General features: G+C 36.0%; 1 protein-coding gene across 2 annotated transcripts in view; it reads right to left on the bottom strand.

The window, feature by feature from the left end:
* The window catches only part of SMPD3 (sphingomyelin phosphodiesterase 3), a 1,377,949-nt gene that overhangs the window by 117,533 nt on the left and 1,238,522 nt on the right, over nucleotides 1-21,894 (bottom strand). For both annotated transcript variants that reach the window (XM_044081341.1, XM_044081340.1), the window contains one exon: nucleotides 9,279-9,434. In XM_044081341.1, the coding sequence (XP_043937276.1) occupies nucleotides 9,279-9,434 (156 nt within the window). The remainder of the gene's footprint in view (nucleotides 1-9,278; nucleotides 9,435-21,894) is intronic.

Here is a 21,894-nt window from a genome sequence, read left to right as displayed (position 1 = left end):
TCCCTGATCTTACATTTTACACAGTCTCCCACATTGACTAGAATAGGGGGAATGCAGCATTTCAACCATGTTCATTAACAGTAACACATCCTGCCATGCTAAGCTATGCAGCCGAGTGACTCTGTTGTTTAGCTGTATAACTACCCTATGTGGGGGCATTCCTAGGACAGATTACATGGTTAATTGGTACAGGGCACTCACCTAGAATGCCTCACTTGCAATTAGTGTGGCAGTAGGAACTGCCCCCCACTTTGATTCTACCAACCATGTAGAATTACTGTGATGGGACTGATTTTGAAGTGGAAAGTGCTATTTCCAACAGTTTTCCACCTCTGGACTTACCACTGCTGTTAATCTTTTCTGAAATGTAGCCATTATAATAATTAAGACCATACATTATATTCCTTGACAGCCAGAAAATAACTCATTAATGCAAATGTTTAGTTTAAGAACACTATAGACGAAAGAAAGAATAGATGAATTAGCAGAGATGGGGTCATTAGATGATAAAATGAACATGCATATGCCACAAATAGGTTCATAGTTTCATAGGTGTTTACTAGGCTAACAACCACAAGGGCCTTTTTAAGCCTAGCCATGCATCCCAAATCTCTGACAAGTTCAGATACCCTTGATAAGTGTAAGCATGGGCCTGGGAGATGAACCATTTGCAGGTTACCTCTACCCGTTAGAGACAATGATGCCAAACCAGGGATGAATTTCCGGTTTCCCATCCAATTATCCAAGTTGCACGTGAATTGGATTAGGGAGGAACTCTGCGTCACATGGATGGGGAGCCGGTTCCATAGATGGGGTATTCTCTGGGATAAATACCTATCTCTCCAGTAGGTCCTATTTATATCACAGGCAAGATTTAAGTTTTTAGAATGGGCAATTCTGGTGCTGTTTGTTTTGTGGATATGCAGGAGGTCCATCAGAGTGTGGTCTGACAATGCCTTGTATGCCAGGCATAGATCTCCCCTCAAAAGCCTTTAGGTTACAGAATACAGAGATAGGGTCTTCATGCAGTCTGCATAGGACATATTACTTGCACTCTGTATTCTTTTAGTGAGGAACCTCTGTGGAGATTTCAGTTGTTGGATATGCCTGGTTAGGTACATACCAAAGGGGTCATTTACTCAATGATAGGTCTGATGAATGCCGAAAACAGTGGAACAATGACTTCCTTGGACTTAGATGCCATAACTTTGTTTATAAGTTGCACAACATAGAATAATTGCCTCACCACTGTAGGCACATGATGATAAAATGCTAGACTACTATCTATGTGTGTCCCTAAGTCCCTGACTACTGGTTCACCTCTAAGGGCTGTGTTGTCAATATGATAGTTTTCAGGGATGGATCACTTCCCAAAGGATATTAGCATGCATTTCTTGGCATTTAGGTTTAGTCCATGGCTCTGACACCAGTTGTTGTCTGTGTCAGCCCCTCCTGGATAACATTTGTGTCAGTGTGGGATTCAATGACAGCTCCTAATCTGCAATCACCTGCAAATTTAGTCAGCCAGAGACCACTGACATTGACCTTGACTTCTGAGATGTAAATACCAAAAAGGAGCGATTCAAGGACTGATCCCTGAGGGACTCCACTTGTCACTGGCCTCTCTGTAGGGGTGGACTCCCCAATTCTAACTTCCCGGATCCTGTCTGTGAGCCAGTTGGCTATCCACCGGGTGACATATGGGTTTGTACCTAACCTCTTGAGTTTGTCAACAATACCTGAGTGGGGTATTGTGTCAAGTGCCTTGGCCAGGTCAAGGTAGGCAGTGTGAATGACTTTGCCTCATCCATTGCTTTGGTGACCTTCTCGAAGAAGTCCACCAGGTTGACTATGAATGATCTGCCCTTGACAAAACCAAACTGGGTTGGGTCCAGTGTCTGGAGGTTTACTATATCTCTATTAATCATCTCCATGATCATTCTTTCCATGACGTTACATATAAGACTAGTGAGACTTATGGGTCTGTAGTTTCCAGAGTCCGTAGATGGCCAACCTTTGTGCAGAAGGATGATTGTTGCCTTTCTCCATTCATGAGGCATGAAGCATGTTTGGAGGCTATAGTTAAATAGTAATTCCAGAGGCCCTGATAGGTCATGCTATTAAGAAGCCATCCTGGGATATTGGCTGTGCCCATTGATGCAGTGTTATTGGTTTTAGAGAGAGCATTAAGGACCTGTTCCCTCAAGATAATAGGGAGAGATATATTTGATGATATTTTCTGAGGAAGGGTTGACCGGGAGAGAGGAGTAAAGTCAGAGCAGAATTTATCCAGCTAGGAGGTTTGCTATATCTTCTGGCTCTGTATAGGTGGCTCCATTTACAATGAGCTCTGCACACAATTGTGTATTTTCTTTGAGGCTGTGGACATATATAAAGAATGCTTTCAGATTGTCCTTGACCTAGGAGGCCAAACTTACCTCAAATTTGGCTTTGGTAGACTTTATTTGTCCTCTGAATTGTTTGCTTAGTTTGCTGAGAGTGCTTTTATCCTGCTGGGTGCTGCACCTTCTAATTTTTGCCATGATTTTCTTCCTCCTGTTATACAGCTTACTGATTTTGTGATTCCACCAGGGTGGTTTTTTTTTAAGTTAGTTCTGCACTTCTTCCTGGCGGGTACAGCTGCCTCTATGCAGCTATTAACATGCATGTACAGGGTTTCTGTGAATAGCTCTGCATAGGCAGAAGTGTTCTCAGGGTTTATGGGGGCTTGAAATTTTGTCAGGTTCTCACTTAATAGTAGGAAGTTAGCCTTAGAATGTTCATGTCTTTTGGCTTTTCCAGGTTAGGGGTCGCCACAGCGGAACTCCGGTCCGCTAATGATTGGCAGTTGATTTTTACATAACGGCTTGCCAGGCCTCACGCACAACCTTCAACAAAGTTACGCCCATTCACGCATGTCTCCACGCAGAATACGCTCTAGCTGAGAATTGAACCGGACAGCATCTTACTGTGAGGCGACAATGAATATTCCAGGTTTAGCTGGGGATCCAGGCTTTATTTTTACTTTCAGCAGACGGATTCCTCTCAAGAAATATTTATTGCAGATAATCCAAATCACACAGAAAGCAAACAAAAACTCCACCAAGCAAGGATTAAGCCACCATAAGCACTTTCGTCCCCAAAAGTACACATTAACATGGAACTTCTTCAGATGGCAGCAAAAAGACATCATATCCTTTAAATACATTTGTTGTGTGACATCACTTTCCCCCAGAAAGACAGATAAAGAAAATAACCACAACTCATGCATTTTAAAAGTCAGCAATTATGAATAATCAGGCCAAATATATAAGTGTGTATATATGCTTTATGTGATTTTAAATGTCTTTTTTACATATGTTTAACATTGTCACTATTCATGTTTGGAGCTTTTCTCCCTGGGCCTCTAATGAAAATGGACATATATCCAGTTAGACTAGCCAGGTCAACAAATGTAAAATAAATAAATATATCTATATATATCTATATACATATATATATATATATATATATATATATATATATATATATATATATATATATATATATATATATACACATCCTATAAAGCAACATTTTTAAAAAATATATGTTAAAAAATGTATAATAGAAAGTAAAAATAAAAGATAAGAAGTTAATAAAAAAATACATCCTACAAGCAACATTTATAACACTACCATTTAAAACAGCTTAAACCGCTCTGTGCCTGGCATTTGCTTAACTTAATACAGTTTGATTTCTGTAGCAGTGTTATAAAATAATAAACATTGCATTTATACATACGGCAATATACAAATTTCCTTTACAAAGGAACAATGGAAAGCAGTTGTTTGTCTTTTTGGCTTTTCCAGATTAGGGGTTGCCACAGTGGAACTCTGGTCCACTAATGATTGGCAGTAGATTTTTATGGTGCCGAGTTGCCAGCCCGACACCCAACCTTCAGCAATGGCGCACGCCCATTCATGCATGTCTTTCGGAGGCCACTTGACTGCGGGAAGGATATGCAGACTCCACAAAGAAGGCACTCAAGCCGAGAATCGAACCTCTTGTTGTGAGGCAACAACGCTACCACTGTACCACCACAGCTTCGAACAATGAAAAGCAGCATACAGTTATAAATAGTAGTATACAGTTATAAATAGGGACAGGATTTATTTACATTTACAGGGTAAGGAAGAAGAGCTGCAAAGTTAGGGGTTGGTGATAGTCTAGAGATCTGAGAGAGACTGAGAGAGCAGAGAGATAGAATCAGGCTGTGAACAAGAACAGAGACAGTAGGAGTCTAGGTGCTTTTTTAGGTTGTGCTTAAAGCTAGATGCACAGCTGTCCTGTTTTAGTGGGATAGGCAGAGAGTTCCACTATCTGCTGACACAGGATGAGTATAGTGAGTCTCCAGCTGTATTACGAGGTTTGGAAGCTAGTAGTGGCCTATGATTACCTGAGCAAAGGCAACATGGTGGAGAGTAGTGCCTGAGAATGCTTTGCAGAGAAGGGCATGTGCGTGGTTTGTCTATTATTTTGTGGGCAGTTTGAAGTGGAGTGAATGTAAGGTGATTAAGTAGATCTAGCCGGTTGAGCTTCTTTAGTGCTAAGTAGTGGTGTGTACAGTAGGATGCATTACCTGCAAACTTGGCTATTTTATTAAAGCATAATTTATTTAGTAGGATAATTTGAATGTTGGTTAAAATGAGTGATTCATAGATAAGGGAGGGGAGAAGGTAGGGTGATGCCAAGGATTTTCTTGATGAGTCTGTGAAGTGAGTTTGTTTTGGTAGAGGAAGCCCAGGTTTTGTTGAGTTTTCTTTTTTTTTTTTTTTAAATATTTTATTAAGTTTTCCATGAAAAGTAAAAGACAACAAATGACGAACAGTATTCTCATTCTAAGACAAATTATTAACAAACAAGGTAAAAACGATTTACAATAGCCTGAAGCAAAACTGCAGATCACAGTTAAAATACACAAGTTCTTTAGTATAAGTATCAATTCAGAAAGAGTTGTGGTCCATTTGTAAAGTCTCAATAAGTGTTAAAACTTTTGTCCATGGATTATTAACAAATGTCTTTGGATAGATTCTAAGTTCTTTGGTCTTAGTTTCTTTGATTGCCAGGTCTTTCACTGAAGACAAGAAATCCTCAACAGTGGGTGGGCAGCTAGTTTTCCATCTTCTAGTGATGTATTTTCTGGTGCTAGCAAGTACTGACCATAGTAGATATGAATTATTCTTATTCAAAAAGTAACCTTCATTCACATCAGTGAATAATGTTATGAGAAAATCTTCTATGCTGTTCCAATAGCTCTTTAATTTGGACAATCATAAAAAATGTGTGCCCATTCGGCTTTGATATGTTCTGTACATCTCCAGCAGGATGCACTGGAGCTATTATTGATTTTTTTTAATTATTTGTTGAGCTTTTTTCATGGTATGGGTGATATGCAGGTCAGATTTTAGGTCACTGTCTATTATGACTCCTAATAGTTTGATAGTTACACTTTCTATGGTGGTCTGTTTGTTGAAGTAATATTAATTGGTGTGCAGGTTGTTGAAAGGGATCTTGGTGTGAAAAGCATTAATTTTGTTTTTTTTGGCATTTAGAATTAGTTGATGAGCCTTTAGCCACTATTCTATGGAAATGAAGGAGTCTTGAGTCTTTCGCTGAAGTAGAGGAAGGGTTAAGGCTGAGCAGATGATGGTTGTATCATTGGCATATTGTACTAAGGTGGCAGGTTTGCTGGTTTTCAGCAGGTTGTTTGTGAAAATATTGAAAAGTACTGGGCCTAGAATTGACCCTTGTGGTACACCAACCAAAACAGGGAGGAAGGGGGATAGGGCCTGATTCCATTTTACAGTGTGTTGACTATTAGAGAAAGAGAGATTCAGAACCAAGTAAGAGTTGAAGGAGACCATGGTAGGGAAGATTGTTCATTGATTAGGAGCCGGTGGGATACTATGTCAAATGTTTTTGACAGATCCAGGAACAGGGAGGATGTTAGGTTACCATTGTTTCTGTTGGTATTTATGGTTATTGAGAAACTAAGAAGAGCTGCAGTTGTGCTGTGATGTTGTTTATGAGACAGGTTAGGAGTTGGAAGCGTATTCATCATTCTAGTGTTCTGGACAGAGGGGAGAGAGAATTGTAATAGAAGTCTGTGACTGATCCACCTTTGTGAGGTGGTATAATTTAGCAATAGCCAAAGAGTGGGTGTGGTATTTACCCAAGGTTGGTGTGGTTTGGTCACAAGGGCAAAGTCCAAGGTCTTTGATAATGGGAAAATTGTTATCTGGGGAATAAGGCAGCAATGCAAATAGTTTTGTACTTGTTCAGGTGTAGGAGGGTAATAGATATGTCTGTGTTGGAATAGTTGGGGTGACACAGTGGGTATATGTTGACGTTTAGTGTGTATTTAAAAAGAATCACAACCATGCCAGCTGTTTTGTGTACTCTATCATTTCTTAAAGTAGTACATGCTGGGGGAAGTATGTCTTCATTTTTAGTGTTTGGTTTTAGTGATGATTAGAATGTCTGGGTTGTGTGCTGTAATGCATGCATGGGGATCTGGAATTTTGTTGTAGATGCTTCTGAGGTTTATGTGCATCAATAGTAGGTTGTGGTTTTAATTAGTAGGTTGTGTGTTGGTAATGGTGGGAGCTGATTGGTTAGGTGGGGTTTATTTGGTTTAAAGGGATGGTCCAGGGTTTAGATGGATGTCTCCACAGAGTGGGAGAGTGGAAGTGTATATCTCTTAGGTCTGATACATATATATGGGTTTAATTGTTCTTTTTGAAGTAGCTGTAACTGAAGAGGGTCTCAGTTCATAATGGGTAGAGACCATGTGCAGTTTTGTAGTTGATGGAAAAAACTCAGAACTGGTGAATGTAATGCAGAGGTCACATTTGATCTCCATATCAAGTATTATACTAAGAAACCTAACTAATTCTGTGGATGCATTATTGGAAAACATAATTTATAAAGGAATATCAGGCAGAGATGTGGATGGTTTAGTTAGCAACACATGATTTGTTTTATTACATTCAAGTACAAGTGAAGTGAGTTAACCATGCTTCAACTGACATGATTTTTTTTCTGAAGCTTTTTCTGTATTAAAATGGACATCTGAAAGAGGAAAAATGCAGAGCTCCATGAAAAAACCAGGAAGAACTTTGAGAGGATGGCATTCTTCTTTGAGGTAACAACTAAACCAATGGACTGAATCTATAAGCAAACCTGTGTCATCAGAACTAACTAGAAGGTTCCTTTGGACAGTATCATAAGCCAATGGTAAGAAAAGCAGTAGCATACAGAACTTCCTTGCTTGGTACCATTGAGTACTGATAGAGCAGTTAATGCATGAAGTGCTGAGACTATGCAAAGATGTATGAATGAGGAGAAAAGATTGGTGGGATAGAGGGGATATCCAAGAGGCTGCAGTTTTAAATGTAATACAAAAAATTAATACTGCTATGAAACATAACTCAAGAAAAAGCTACTCAGCCTGATGGAAAGAAATGCAGACAGAAACCCAATGACAATCATAGCACATGGATTAAAGATAAGCAAACTGTCTTAGATGGCATCAAAGAAGGCAGGTAGAATACCTGGACACACTGGAAGGGGCACCACCAGCAGAATAATTATCTTCTGCACACAGAGTTGGTCCATCTGGAGTACAATAGCAGAGACATACAATAAGTAGCCCTCTGGGTTACCATATCTCTTACAGACAGCTGTTAAAACTCCATTCAGAGACTGATGTGCAGTTCTGAAGACCACATTATCATGAGGAAGGACATGGTTATAACAGATGCATCTCTGAAGAAGCCTACTAAAATGGTTTATAAATAATATAAGAAATACCAGGTAACTTTTAAGCATTGTAATGGAATCTATAGTGTTTGACTGCCTCCCTTCTTATAAAAAAAAAAAAAAGACATAATGAACATTACACTTTGATCTTACATATGATGGGTAATAGATGACTGGAACAGCCTTCCTGGGAAGTAGTAAGGCCCAGACAATAAAAAAACAATCAAGAATACATTAGGCAATTCTAAAGACAGGAAAAGAAAAAAAATAAAGAGACCTAGACTTCTGGTTGAGCAGAAGCTGAAATTTGATATATAGAGGAATGGGCATGTTAGAGGGCCAAACACTCCATAAATGGCACCATCTTTGCTTCTCTGTAAACCTTGTGAAGTAACATTTCTTTAATACAGAGATTTTGTAGACATTATTAATATATAATATTTTGTGTTTTCTTGCTCTGCATGTTTAAGACAACAAATTACCTGTGTCTGAAATAGGGAATGCTATTCCATATTAATCTTTGCTGACTGAAGTGTCATAGTGCCAATGGCCAGCAGTGAGCTATTTCTCAACATGAAAAGCATAACTTCCTTAAAGGTTTCATGGGATCTACTCATCCAGCAACTTTAGTGCTCTTATTATTTAAGCCTGATTTAGCTTTCACTATAAAAAGTTAGAAAAGAGAAAAATTGCTCCTGATTGTGACAACCTACAGCAGTGCTGAAAGTAAATGATTAAGAACTAGAAATATTTACATTACTTGCCCATGACTATGAACTGCAAAGTAAGAATGTTTCAGCTCAGCTCATGTAAATTTTCAGTTGTCTACTAATGCTTCTGAAGGCAGTGTAACTGCCTTTCCCATAATAAGTAAAATGCTATATGTTGCTTACATATCATCACCTATTCGTTTTTTAAATTATGTAAAATGTGTTCAAATGTTTGACAAAGTTTCTGACACTTTGAAAGATATTGTTGAATTGGTCTTCATTAGACCGAACCATATCCTAGATGAGAAGAGAATCTCTGATATACAAGCAAACATCTGAAAAGAATAAAACTGTGCAATGCTTTGGCATGTGTGGGTTCAAAACTGGGTAAGGTAGGAAATATATCTCTGTATGAGACATGCTGAGATTATAGACCAATGAAAAATCAGCTGGGGAGGACAGACATAATGAAAGGTCAAGATGAGTAAAAGGGTTTGGGTACCTGAAAAGGTAGAAATTATGAGTAAAAGTTGAGATGAAAAGAGAAACAGAGAGTTGGCAGAGGTAAAAGAGTTACATGCAGAATGTAGGTAAGGGTAGTGTGCACAGAATTAGGGCAAATGAGTGGCTGGTAACTTCCAGATCACCTCTAAAAACAGATACCTGTATAAGCTGGGTCTTATTAACTTATTGAGAAAATACTGAACACATTGTGTTTTCAGGGTGTAGCCATTTATAAAAGTGATGGGTACATGTTGCACTTACCAGCTGAGCAGTTGTCAAAGTTCAGGTCCCCACAAAGCACATCAAAGGCTACTAATTCTTCTGGATTAGCTATGCTGGATGAAGAGGTACTTTTTCGGAATTCTGTCATCCACTCTTGAATGAAATCCAGCTGCTCACATCGGACCACAGCATCCCCTTGGGGAATATAAAACATGAATGAGTAATACTGCTTTTAGTGCCATTTAGATATATATTTTTCATGTTTCTTTCTTGTTGTTTTACATCATCTTCTTTCCTACTTGCTGCTGCTCCCCTGTCTCTCAAAGTTAATGAATTCCTATGTTTTTTTTCCCAAATAACCAAAACTAAACATTAGTGTGATGAGGTAATGCTAGCTCCTCACCATCCCTTCTAGAGTTAATCACATCAAACCAAAGAGGTTTCACCCTGAAAAATTCTCAGATTAGGTGAAAATACCTATCTTCCTCAAGATAGCACCACTAATATTTGGTATTCCTAGCTTAGCACTTATGAACCAAGTTATCTGTGGTTAGCTGCCAGTGAAAAGAAGCTGGACTAGTGTAAACCATGTAATATCTAGCTGCAAGCTGGGCAGAACCCTACTAATACACAAGTTCCATTCACTCTTATTTGGGCCTCTTCCATCTCCACCTCCACTTTACTCTCAATTCCTGCCATAATTCATCAGCAGGTTGCAACACCTGAAAGTATAGTTGCTTCACCTTTGTCCTAACAGCTAGAGAGTCCTCTGCTCTGAATGGATATTAAATATTATTTTTAGTAATGGCAGTCTGCTGTTGAAACAGAAGAATTTGAACAATGTGTATTGTGAGTTGAGCAAAACATACATATGAAATTACCTATCAGAGAAGTTTCAAAACAAACGTCAGACAAAAGGTGAACAGCACATCTTAATAAAGTAACATACTTTGACAAACCTTTGTGTTCTGTGAAATGTCAACCTCTTATGGCTATTTTGCAGGTTATTGTATTCTTTATGGAGGTGCAATGATCACAATTTTGTATTATGCTCTTTCATTTTGAGGTATCAGCCACATCAGAGTAGCTAATTTAAGGTGTAAGACAAACACATTTTTGAAGATATTTTTTACAAAATTGTCTGGAGATTTATACAAATTGTGCTTTACAAAAATAATGCTTTTTTCCTGGCATCATTTTAGAAATGCAGTCTTGCTAATTGCCTTAGATCATGGATTCTTCCACAAGCATACTTGACATAAATGGGCCTGTTGTGTAGCCTGCTGAGCACACTTTCTTTTTAAGAAGTATGCTCCCCTAATAAAAGAAAAAATATATACACATACATATATATATATATATATATATATATATATATATATATACATATATATATATATATATATATATATATATATATATATATATATATAGACTATTGAGGTGAGTAGCATATCACTACTTTTATATCTCACTTACTGTTTAAAGAGAGGTTGCAAAATAATTTATATTTGTAGGTTAGTATGTCATTTGTATATGCTGTGTCTTTAAATTATCTTTTTAGTGAAAAAGGTATATATTTTTACTTAGTCTGTTTGCTCATATTCCTGCTCTGCAGCTCTTGTACTCACAATTCTCCCATACAAAAATAAATGCATATATTCTTCTTTAATTCCAGTATTATTTTTTTCCAAGTACTAATTCATTAGCTGCATCCACAATACTGTCATTTTGTGGTTACCTATTTGAGGCTCGTTCAGTGTTGTAATCTCAGCTGCCAATCACATCCCTGCTTTTCAGTATGGTAAGCCTATACAATTGTGCAGCTACGGCAGAAGTGTGATTTTTGTGCCCATAATGAGGTACACTTAAGTCAATGTCTGCAATGTGCTTCATCTAGTTCTGCTACAGATACTGCATTATTCAAAATCTTAGTTATTGCATTCATACAAATATTTCACAAATGGGAAATAATACCCTTCTAGCCTGCCAATTTATAAAAACTGTCATTTCCATAATAAGTGTCCAAGTTGTTCTTAAAAATATCTAAACTAGTGCTAGCTTTAGTTTGCTTTATTATAATTTGGTAGAATAACCCATGCATCAGCTTCTTTCTCAGAAGCAATTAGTACTTCTCCTTCCTATGTAATCTTCATTTAATATCTCCAAGTGTTTTGGGTTTGTAATACCATGATGGGACAAGAATGGACCCATTTCCTAAGTCAAAGTATGATTAAAGTTCATGAAATTAGTATTGTTTCACTCTCTGATGTTAGCCACAGCATCCACAATGTACCCAATAGTTACTCATTCTGCAATGCATATGGAGTTACATGTATTGGTAACATATCTAAGTTGTTGTTGTTGTTGTATCTTTCAGCTTTTTCCCGGTTAGGGGTCACCACAGCGGAACTCTGATCTGCTAATGATTGGCAGTAGATTTTTACGTACCGACTTGCCAGGCCTGACGCACAACCTTCAATGAAGGTATGCCCATTCACACATGTCTCCACACAGAAGACGCTTTAGCTGAGAATCGAACAGGACAACGTCTTACTGTGAGGTGACAACGCTATCGCAGCACCACCACTGCAGCATTAAGTACAATCATAAATTCCTTTTTATAAGATCTATTGCTCCTACTGCTATTGGAACTATCTCGGTATCCTTCTCCCACATTGACCTCATTTCTACCTGCAAATCCTGGTATTTTATGACTTTGTGTCTCTCTGTTCATAAGACACTGTAATCACTGGATGTAGCAATTTCAATAATCAATGCTACTTTTGTCTTCTTTTCATGGACTACTATAGCTGATTTTCTCCCATCTATTTTTTAACTGTTGGTAATGGGTGATCCTATGTGATATAATATCCATCATTTTCTATAATGCATTGAGGCTCATGTTTCCAGTGTTTTTCATCTACTTCAGTATTATAATTTTTGCACATCTCCAATGCAGCAGTCATGCCATATTATTATGCCTTTCAGTTTACAGTCCTTCAGCCATTAGTATATCACAACCAGCAATAAGATGTGCAACTGTTTCCAGTTCTGTTTTACAAAACTTATGTTTGTCTGTTTCTCCCACATGTTTAATGGACTTTGTAAACCAATGTGTATGTAGTCCACTATCTTGGGCCGCCAATATTAACCTTTCATCTTTTGGTTTAAATTCACCCCTCCTTAGCCATTCCTGTGTTCGATCCTGATCAACATGAGGTTCTTCCAAGAGTTTTCTATACTTGCAGCTATATTTATATATTTTCTACATTTCTTGCCTTCTCATCTGATCCTTCACCTTATATTCTTTCTTTTGTTTTTTGGCACATTCAGTTGCTACCTGATTTTTATCTACTTCTCGTTTGATTTCCATTCTCGCTAGATGCCAATATGCTTCTGCTAAACTAAGCAGGGAAGTAATCTTATTCTCCTCATGTTTCAAAACTTTCACCACATTTGGGTCTTTTGAGGTCAGCAGATTTGTATACAGTCCCATGTTTGCAAATATATGCATGTAATCAATTTCAGGGAGGTCCATACCTCCGTCAGAAAGGGGAATATATAGTCTTGGTATGCACTGATTTTTTTATAAATCATTTGATGAGCATGAAGCATACTATTTGTTTTCCTATCCAACCTATTCAACCCCTTTTAGGGCCTGTCAATCACTCTTGTAAAACAGGACATGAAGAGCAAATTGGTTTATAGCTTGAACATTGTTCCTAGATGTCAGCACTGTTTTCAGTGTTAATTTGTCTTCTAAAATATTCCTTACTATGTTTTAATCACATTTGTTCATGTTTTATTGTTGATCCTTCATCAATTCCCAAATATTTATACACTCCCTCTTGCTCATGTTCTTTCCTGTCCTAAACTGATATTTTCCTGGTGCTGCAGCTTTCCTGCTTTAAAGGTTGCTTTTGCACATTTATCAAGACCAAATGACATTTTTATATCATCTGAAAATGTTTTGACCACTTGCATTTTTGCTTTCAGTTCCTCATCCGATGAACTATACAATTTTAAATCATCTACAAAAAGAAGATACGTCTTTACATTTTTGTTGTTTTCTTGGAGCCAAATTATAGCCATGACACCCTGGAATATCCCCTTTTGAATTTTTATCTCAGTAATAATATTTTGTCCTTTATAATGGCTTAACTGCAAATGGTTTGCCACTGTTTCATGGTCATTGCAATGTAATTGATCAGTGTAGGATGTATTGTTACATTTCTAAGCACTCTTTTATCCATGAATTTACTCTCAAATGCTTTTTTTGTACTCTATCCTTGCCATACTTAGATTCTTCCCCATTTTACAGTTGTGCATTGTGACTTTAACAACAAATGATCCTTTGTTCCATATGACTTTGTTTTATTACCCTTTTGTTCTATTGCCATGATTGAGTTTTCTTCTAAATGACTATAAACTAGGCATCAATTTCAGCACACACTTTATGCATCATCGGAAGGGAAGTTATTGGTCAATAGTTTTTAGGATAGCTTGCAGGTTTGATCTTAAGTATGAGTATTGTTTATCCTGTCTTGAACCAGGCTGGTGTCTGTTTATAGTGCACATATAGATAGTTCTTACTAATGGCTAAATCTTCATGTAAAGAAGTTAATACTTTTAGCCAGAAGTTAGTCACTTCATCTGTATCTCAGGTTTTCCAGTTTGGAGTTTTTCTTAACTTTGTTTCAATCTCTCTGGTCATTACTATATCCCATTTCATACCCTGTACATTTGAACTTCTTATTTCTTTTTTTTTTCTTCTATCCTTTTAGCATCTTTGCTATTTTCCACAGGATCTTCATAGATATTTCTCCAAAATGTATATATTTCTTCTTTTTTTGGTGGTGCTTCCATTCCTCTTCTTTGTTTCCCAATTATCTATAAAACTTTTTTTGGGTCCTCAATAATTGCTTATTTTGCACTTTTACTTTATATTTATCTGTATATCTTCTAAGTTTTTCTGCCTGTGCTGATATTTTAGTTTATTATTTGGGATAATACATGATAAATCCTGATAATTTCTGATGCTGCACATTGCTTTTATCACTTCCATCTTTTCGACTATTTTTGCTGATCTGTTCCCTCTTCAATACTCTTCTAATTGTGATACTTCTTTTTTTAATTGCTTTATAGTTTTTTCTATTCAATAATTTCATGATGGTATTCAATTTCTCCCCTTCCTTTCCTGTACTATCCTGTGTTTTGTGGTAAGACTTTATCTGTTATTAATTCAGCTGAACAGTAATATATCCTATTTGCTTCTGTTATATCGCATGAATCTCTATAGAAAGTCCTAATTACTGTGTTAATTTGTTTTATCTAACTTTTTGAGCTTTATTAACTTTCTGTATTCAATTTCTTTCATTGATCTTAATATGTCTGTACATCTATATTAAATCAAGCAACTCTTCTCTTAGATCATTTTCTTCTAAACTGAGGGCACATTCTTCATTCTCCATTTCCTGTGGTCATTCTGTAGAAAGTTCCGGAGCACATTCCTATGCTACATTATCTTCAGTTTCATCCTGTGTCATCAGTTACTCTTTATATGAAAACTCACTGGCCTATCATTCCACAACATTGACTGTGCCAGAGATGCCATGGTTTCCTGTTCCTTCCCTTGCTCTGCAACTTCATCTGAATGTTTGTACTGGTTTCCTGTGGAAGGCTCCAAAGTATCTTCATATGGCAACTGATCAGATATTTCCTGCTCCACTGGTTTTGTCTTAATTTGGGGATCCATTGTATTATCCTGCTGTGATGATATCTGAACTAGATTTTCTACACGAAATCCTTTACTTTGAATGTCCCAATACCTTTGCCTGTATTTCTCTTCAAATATCTTTGGTGCTGCTCTTTTTGTATTAATTAGTTTTGCTTTCTCCTTTGCATAGATATTGCACATTATTAAATCTCATTTTATTTCCCATGTCCATATTTCTTCTTCAGATGTCCCCTGCTCCTACTGTTTCTCTTGCTTTGGGGACTCATTGTTATATTATGCTGTGATATAACCCGTGTTTGACTTTCTGCATTAAATCCTCTACTTTGTAAGTATTCCATAACTTCAACTTCATTTTTTTTAACTTCTGCTTTACTAATTTTCTGTTCTAAGTTCCTTCTTTGTGATTTTACTTTCTTTATTGTGAAATGTTGTATATCTGGATGTCTTTGCCTGTATTTCTCTTCAAATATCTTTGGGACTGCCTTTTTGTGTTGATTAATTTGGCATTCTCCTTTGTATAAATATTGCACCATATCAGATCTCTCTTTCTTTTCCATGTCCAAATTTCTTTTTTAAACTTTTCAAAAGTCTCTAGATTTTATTCTTTATATGTTTGTACTTTTTCAGTCACTTCTTTTTCCAAATGGCTCAAAGTTTCTTGGTCTATATATTTCTTTTCATAAATGTGTTGTATTAATGAGCAGAAATTTTTATTTGAAAGTTCTTACAGTTTTTCTTGTGGAAGTGTTTTTCTTTCCTGTATTCTCTCTTAATCTTTTTGTACATCTTCTGTCTGGAAATGCTGGGCTTCTTATATAATATTAACAATACATAATTTCTTTCTTATCCTCAATAGTCCACTCTATTGTCTTTATGTTTTTTTTTTGGCTTATCAGTTTTTATGATTTTTGTGGATTGCTACATCCTTCTAAACAGGATGGGCATCTTCCCCCTGGGCCTGGCCTAACCCCAGTGTAGGAATATTTCTGTGTCTTGAGGATTCTGCACTGTCATTTTTTCAGTCCTTGCACCAGTGCTCCTACCAGGATTGAGCACTTTTTTTATCCTGTGCACCCAGCTATCTTTTTTATTTTGTAACCTACTTATGTCCATGATATATGTTATATAAAATGCATTCTATATATCAGTGTTGTTTTCATGAGATTTTGTGAAAAACAGGGTCCACCTTGTGAAAGTACTCACCATCATTTGAGATTGAATTTAATTCCAGCAATACTACTCTCCTTTGCTTTCTGATTATCTCTCCATTCAGATCCTCTAATCTTTTATGTAGGCTGTCTGATGATTCTGTACTAGGTGATAACCCCAAACTTTCCCAGAGGTAGTTGCCTCTAAATGCCCTATATACCTGAATAAGATCTCTTCTTAAGTATCTATGAGACACTATGAAAACGTCAGGTATTTTTAGTCTTTTATAATAACTTAAATTTTCATATCCATGGATGTTCTTGGTGTATTCCCCTGTACTGTTTCTAATTTACTCACACTTGTTTCTTTATGAGGTTTTCATATTATTTCTTACTCTATTTTGGGTCTAATGTAACTTACAAACAATGAATTAATCATTTATGATTTCCTACACATTATAAATCGTTTTATACAGCCTATAGTTTTATAATTATCATTAACCAATTGGCTGACATGATGAGAAACTTTCAAACCTGGACCTGTCCATTAATCTAGGTCCTTAAATGAATCTATAGTTTCAGCCACTGTGTGCTGCATTAAGTAAACATCCTTCAGTCTATGTTTCCCAACTCTCATATGCTTAAGTTTTTGATGTATTTATCAGCATATTATTCTCTTGAGTCCAAATGGTTAATTTAGTCACATTCCTTTGCAGACATGCCCTACCTGTAATACATATAATCAGTTTACCCACTTTCAAATCATCTGCAAACAGACTGTAGAACACCTCAAATTAAAAATTATAGATCTGAATGATACAGCATAAACAAGTATGGGCCTAGGACAGAGCTCTACGGGGCACTCTAACTGTAACTTAGAATTTTACCTGTCCAATTCCTGTATAATACTTGCCATGTCCTATGAGCAAGCCATGCAGCTATCCATCTTATCAACATTTACATCAGTACTTAGTTGTTCTAATTTACAGATTACTGTTTTGTATATGACCTCATCAAAGTCTATATAAATTACATCACAGCACAATTTTTCATTTACAGCAATTATATTGTTATAGAACATCATGTTACAGTTGGTAATAGATCTGTTTTCAAAATATGCATGCTGGTATATGGTTTTAAGTCCCAGCCATTTCATTTCTTATAATAATTTATCCAAAATAACCTTCCCCATTATTTTCGTATGACAGGAAAGTAAACTTTTGGGTTCGTATGATTCTGGGTTTGATCTATTACCATTTCCCGAAAAGATGGGTTTAACAAGTATATATCTCCAATTTAGAGGAATTTCTCTATACCAAAACCTAGTGAATAACAGATATAATGATAATGTAAGGTCATGCTGAAGTGTTCTCAGGTCATTATTATTAATTCATTCTCCTTCCTGTGCTTTGTTTGAGTCCAGTCTGATTAGTTCAATACAGTCTAATTTAATTTCAGTACCTGAAGATATGCGGATGTTACTAGGATAATTTATCACCCCCCTTTCTGGGAACAAACCTTTTTGCATAAAACTTTGTAAATATATCTATAATCTCTTGTCTTTGAAAATAATTTTTAGAATCCTAACATAGTTGCCAAGTTCTCTGTCTTTAATCCTTCAACCCTTCATGCAGTTATAAAATGGTTTCCAGTAATGCTCAATATATTTATATACATTTTCTTCAACGTTTTCTTGATCTTGTTTTACATTATGTTTAATTTTTCTGTTTAGCTTTTCATTTCAATTTGTAATGTTATAGTTTGACCTTGTTTACATTTCTTATGTTACTGTCTTTCATCTTAAGTATTTTGTTCTTATGAAAATATATTCTCCTGACCTTGTGTGCCCAGAGTTTGATCTTCAATTTTTTTGCATTCAAACAATTTTGCTTTCAAAACTTGCCACATTCCTTCTGCAGTTTTCTTCACTGAACACATCTCTCCAATTAGTTCTACATAGTGACTGTTTTGCTTCCATACAGTCTGTTATAATCTTATGTGCATTAATTTAAATTTCAGCTTGGCAGAATTATCTAGTAGTAATTTAAATCTTATAACCCCATGATCATTGCACATCAACAGTGGTCAAATCTGACACAAAGTAACAGTAATTTCCTTAAAAATACAATGTCCAGTATGTTCCAGTCCCCGGAAGATTTTTTTTTTAAGAATCAGAAACAATTGTTGATCCTGAACATATGTTGTAGATAACGTCCATACTAATTTTAAGTCAATATTATTCCAGTCTGTTTCTGCTAAATTTAAGTCTCCAGCCAGTATTAGTTTTTCAACCTGTGTGTCATACAAGAAAAGTATGAATTCCTCTGGGTCATCAGCACTTGACTTTGGCTGGTGGTCTGTAAACTCCAATAACTATGATCTGTTCTAGGATTGTCTTTATTGTCACAGTTTCACAATTTGCAGTATTGACATAATCTACAGTATTAATGTTATCAACAAAGATGTAATAATCACAGGTTTCATAACAATCTTTAATCCCTGTCTTTAACAAGTCCTCCTGATTTTTTGTTAGAATGTCTGTTTTTTTCACGGTAGAAATATTTTCACTATAACTGGTTTCCATACATTGTCTTTTAACCATGTTTCACACACAATAACAACATTAGTCTTGTGGGAATGTAACACATTTTCCAATTAAACAATGTCATTACTAATTCAACTAAGATTAACAACCAGCACATATAAATCAGATGTTTCTATCTGTGAACTGTGACATTTCTGTCCTGGAAAAATCCTTCTAATGCTAGTCAAATATTGCACTATATCTGCTGGAAAAATGATCTTCCCTTGTGTTGTTAAGTGCACTCCATCCTGTTTAAATACATCTTTGCCCAAAACTGAGCTTGGATGTTTTACACATTTCCACCTTTTAAAATGGGTTATTTTTTCATGTAGGTATTTACCTAAAAAATATTTTCATTCACACTGACCTGACTTCGCCCTTGCAGCTGTGATTTGTGAGAAATATGTCCTACCACCTGTAAAAGCTACACTATCTAAGAGAGCTGCAAGTTCCTTTCTATAACTGATTTGTCAAAAATATGTCCTAACACATCTATAAGGTATGCTATCTAGGAGGGTATAAGTTCCCTACTAACAGTCAAAGATTCTTTGAAGGGATATAATTTGTACTGACATGAATAAAAACAGATCCGTACTTCCTTACATTAAGGCATTCTGAAGCTTGTCTCACATCCCGTATTTCTGCTCCTGGCAAGCATAATACTATTCAATGTTCATGATCCTCTTTGCAGATTAAGTGTCAGTTCCTCTGGTGTATAATTTCTGACTAGATCCAAAGAATTTGCCACTTCTATTTCATGTACTGTCCGCTCTGTCAATTGTTACAAGGGAACAATCTCCATCAGAACAATGTTATTAGTCTCATGTTTCTCATTGCTTATTTCCTTTGCAGGTATTCATATCACATCCACCTGTCTTTGTACTTCTGCAGCTTTTGCCATGTTGTCAAGTTTGGCCTTTTTCCTCTTTTTCTTACAGTAATGTTCTTCAGTTCTTCAAAGTTCAATTCTGATTTCTGCATTTTGGTCTACCTCTGGCCTCTTGCCTCTTTCTCTACCTTCTCTGTTGGAAAAATTATGTAATTTTATGTAGACTGAATGATTTCTGATTGAACAATGTTATTCCCTATTACATAACAAAGCAGTACCCTTTTTAGTATATATATTCTCTCTGCATTATGACCATTAATCAATTTCTTTTTCTTCATAGATATTTGCTGTGAACTTCTTCCTTCCTTTCTTTTTTTTTAAATTTTCTTCTACACACTCTGAATCCTCAGATTAGATTTCAGGATATAAGAATTCAGCAAAGTTGTTATCAGTAACATCATGTTTAATAGGGGGTAAGTGATCTTTACTGACAGTGGACACTCCCTTTCCTAAATCTGTTCTATTTGAGCTTAATATTATTTATGCCATCAGCCCAGTTATGTGTATATATATATATATATATATTATATATATATATATATATATATTATATATGTAACAGCTTCCCAAGCTGTGCCAGTTGCACAAGTAGAATCATCTAGATTTACTACTAATAGCAGTAAGGAAATCATTTGACGGTTGACATGACGAATTTGGGTCTCTTACGTTATCAGGTGTTACCCTTTTATATACATATAGCATTTAGTAGACTGTGCAAGATAATAGTGCTTTAACAATTCATTAATGGCATACTCATTAAAGTCCCTCAAGCATATAGTGCCTTTTGGTTTACTATCAAAATGTCTAGGTGACTTACCTCGACCATTCACATCCCTGACCCAGAATAACAAAAAAGCATCACGTTGATTACTTAGAATGTCAATTCTTTCGAAGGAAAGAATCAACATTTGACTGCTCACCATATAGAAAAAAACATCAGCTATGAGGCAGAAAATGTCCTACTGTTTTGCAGAGAGGCAAGTCCCTCTGTACCCCACATCCCCTGCAACTTATATATTCTAACTCTAAGATCACACTACAGTGAGGAAAAGTGTAATTTTCACAATCCCCACTGTAGTGCGATGCACTTCAAAACGCCAACACTCCAAACTGCGAACACAGTCTGTGTATTGACGTTTCAAAGTTGACAGGAATTGTGTTCACAGTTTTGCGTCTCTGCCGCTCCGTGTTCATCATTCTCACTGTTGAGGTAAGGCACCTCGACATTTTGATAGCAAACCGTACTTCTTTGTATACTTCCAGTTAACACTGATAGCTCCTTATGGGGTCTGGATCTTTTTAGGGGGCTGGCTTCCTCAATGAATTGACTTACCAATGAATAATAGGCAGTACAAGAAAAGGCAAGGACTTATTATCAAAATGACACTAATAGTATTAACCTATTATATTCAGCAGTGGAAAAATTAATCATTGACATTCATTATTTATAATTTCATATTAATATTCATATTTTCATAACTGAGAGACCTACATGCTATTGAGTGGTATAGTTTAAAATAACATGGCGATAGGAAAATTCATTGTCAGTGCCCATTTATTTCACACTTTACTGAAATATTGTTAGTCATTTGTTAGAAATTATGAAAGTAAGCAATATTTCCATATGCCTCCCTAACTGTATTTACACATAACTTAGTCCAACTGATGAGAAATCAGAAATTCACCCCAGGTCTGGTCCTCATATTTTTAATAAACAGGCAGACAGCAATGGCCAAACTAATATACCCCTATAACCTCTAGAAACTTCTTAACTAACATACTCTCTTCTAATAAATGGCCATGATACATAGGGGCACAGTTGAGATGGATTGCATAACTAGGCTTATAAAGGTCCTGGTGGTTGTTACCTATGAACATTTTAACATATGCACTTAATATTTCAAAAAAAACAAGTGACTTAAAAACTACTGCATGGCATCAGGTGAAACCTTAAATATTATTTTAAAAAACAGTCTTTGATATTTACACTATCAGTTGTACATCTTGAGAGATATTAAGTTCTAGTCATATTGCTAATTACGCAGTTAAACATATTTTTCATATTTCTGTAATTATTTCAATAAACACGCACTCAGAGAGGAATTTATAGCTGTCATGTGAAAGCTTATGTCTGGTTATCACAACAGTTCTAACAATGCATTTCTTGGTTGTACAGTTTCCAAGAGTATGACTGTTTGTGAAAGTTTGGCAAAAAATAAAATTGTGAGTTTGTGTGAATTATTAATGTATTCTAGTTTTTTATGAAAAGACTGAATGGATTTACGTGCATCACT

The sequence above is a fragment of the Protopterus annectens genome, chromosome 8.part0 (genome assembly GCF_019279795.1).
Source record: "Protopterus annectens isolate FY-2018-M chromosome 8.part0, PAN1.0, whole genome shotgun sequence".
NCBI lineage: Eukaryota > Metazoa > Chordata > Ceratodontiformes > Protopteridae > Protopterus > Protopterus annectens.
This window is presented reverse-complemented; position numbering and strand designations above follow the sequence as displayed.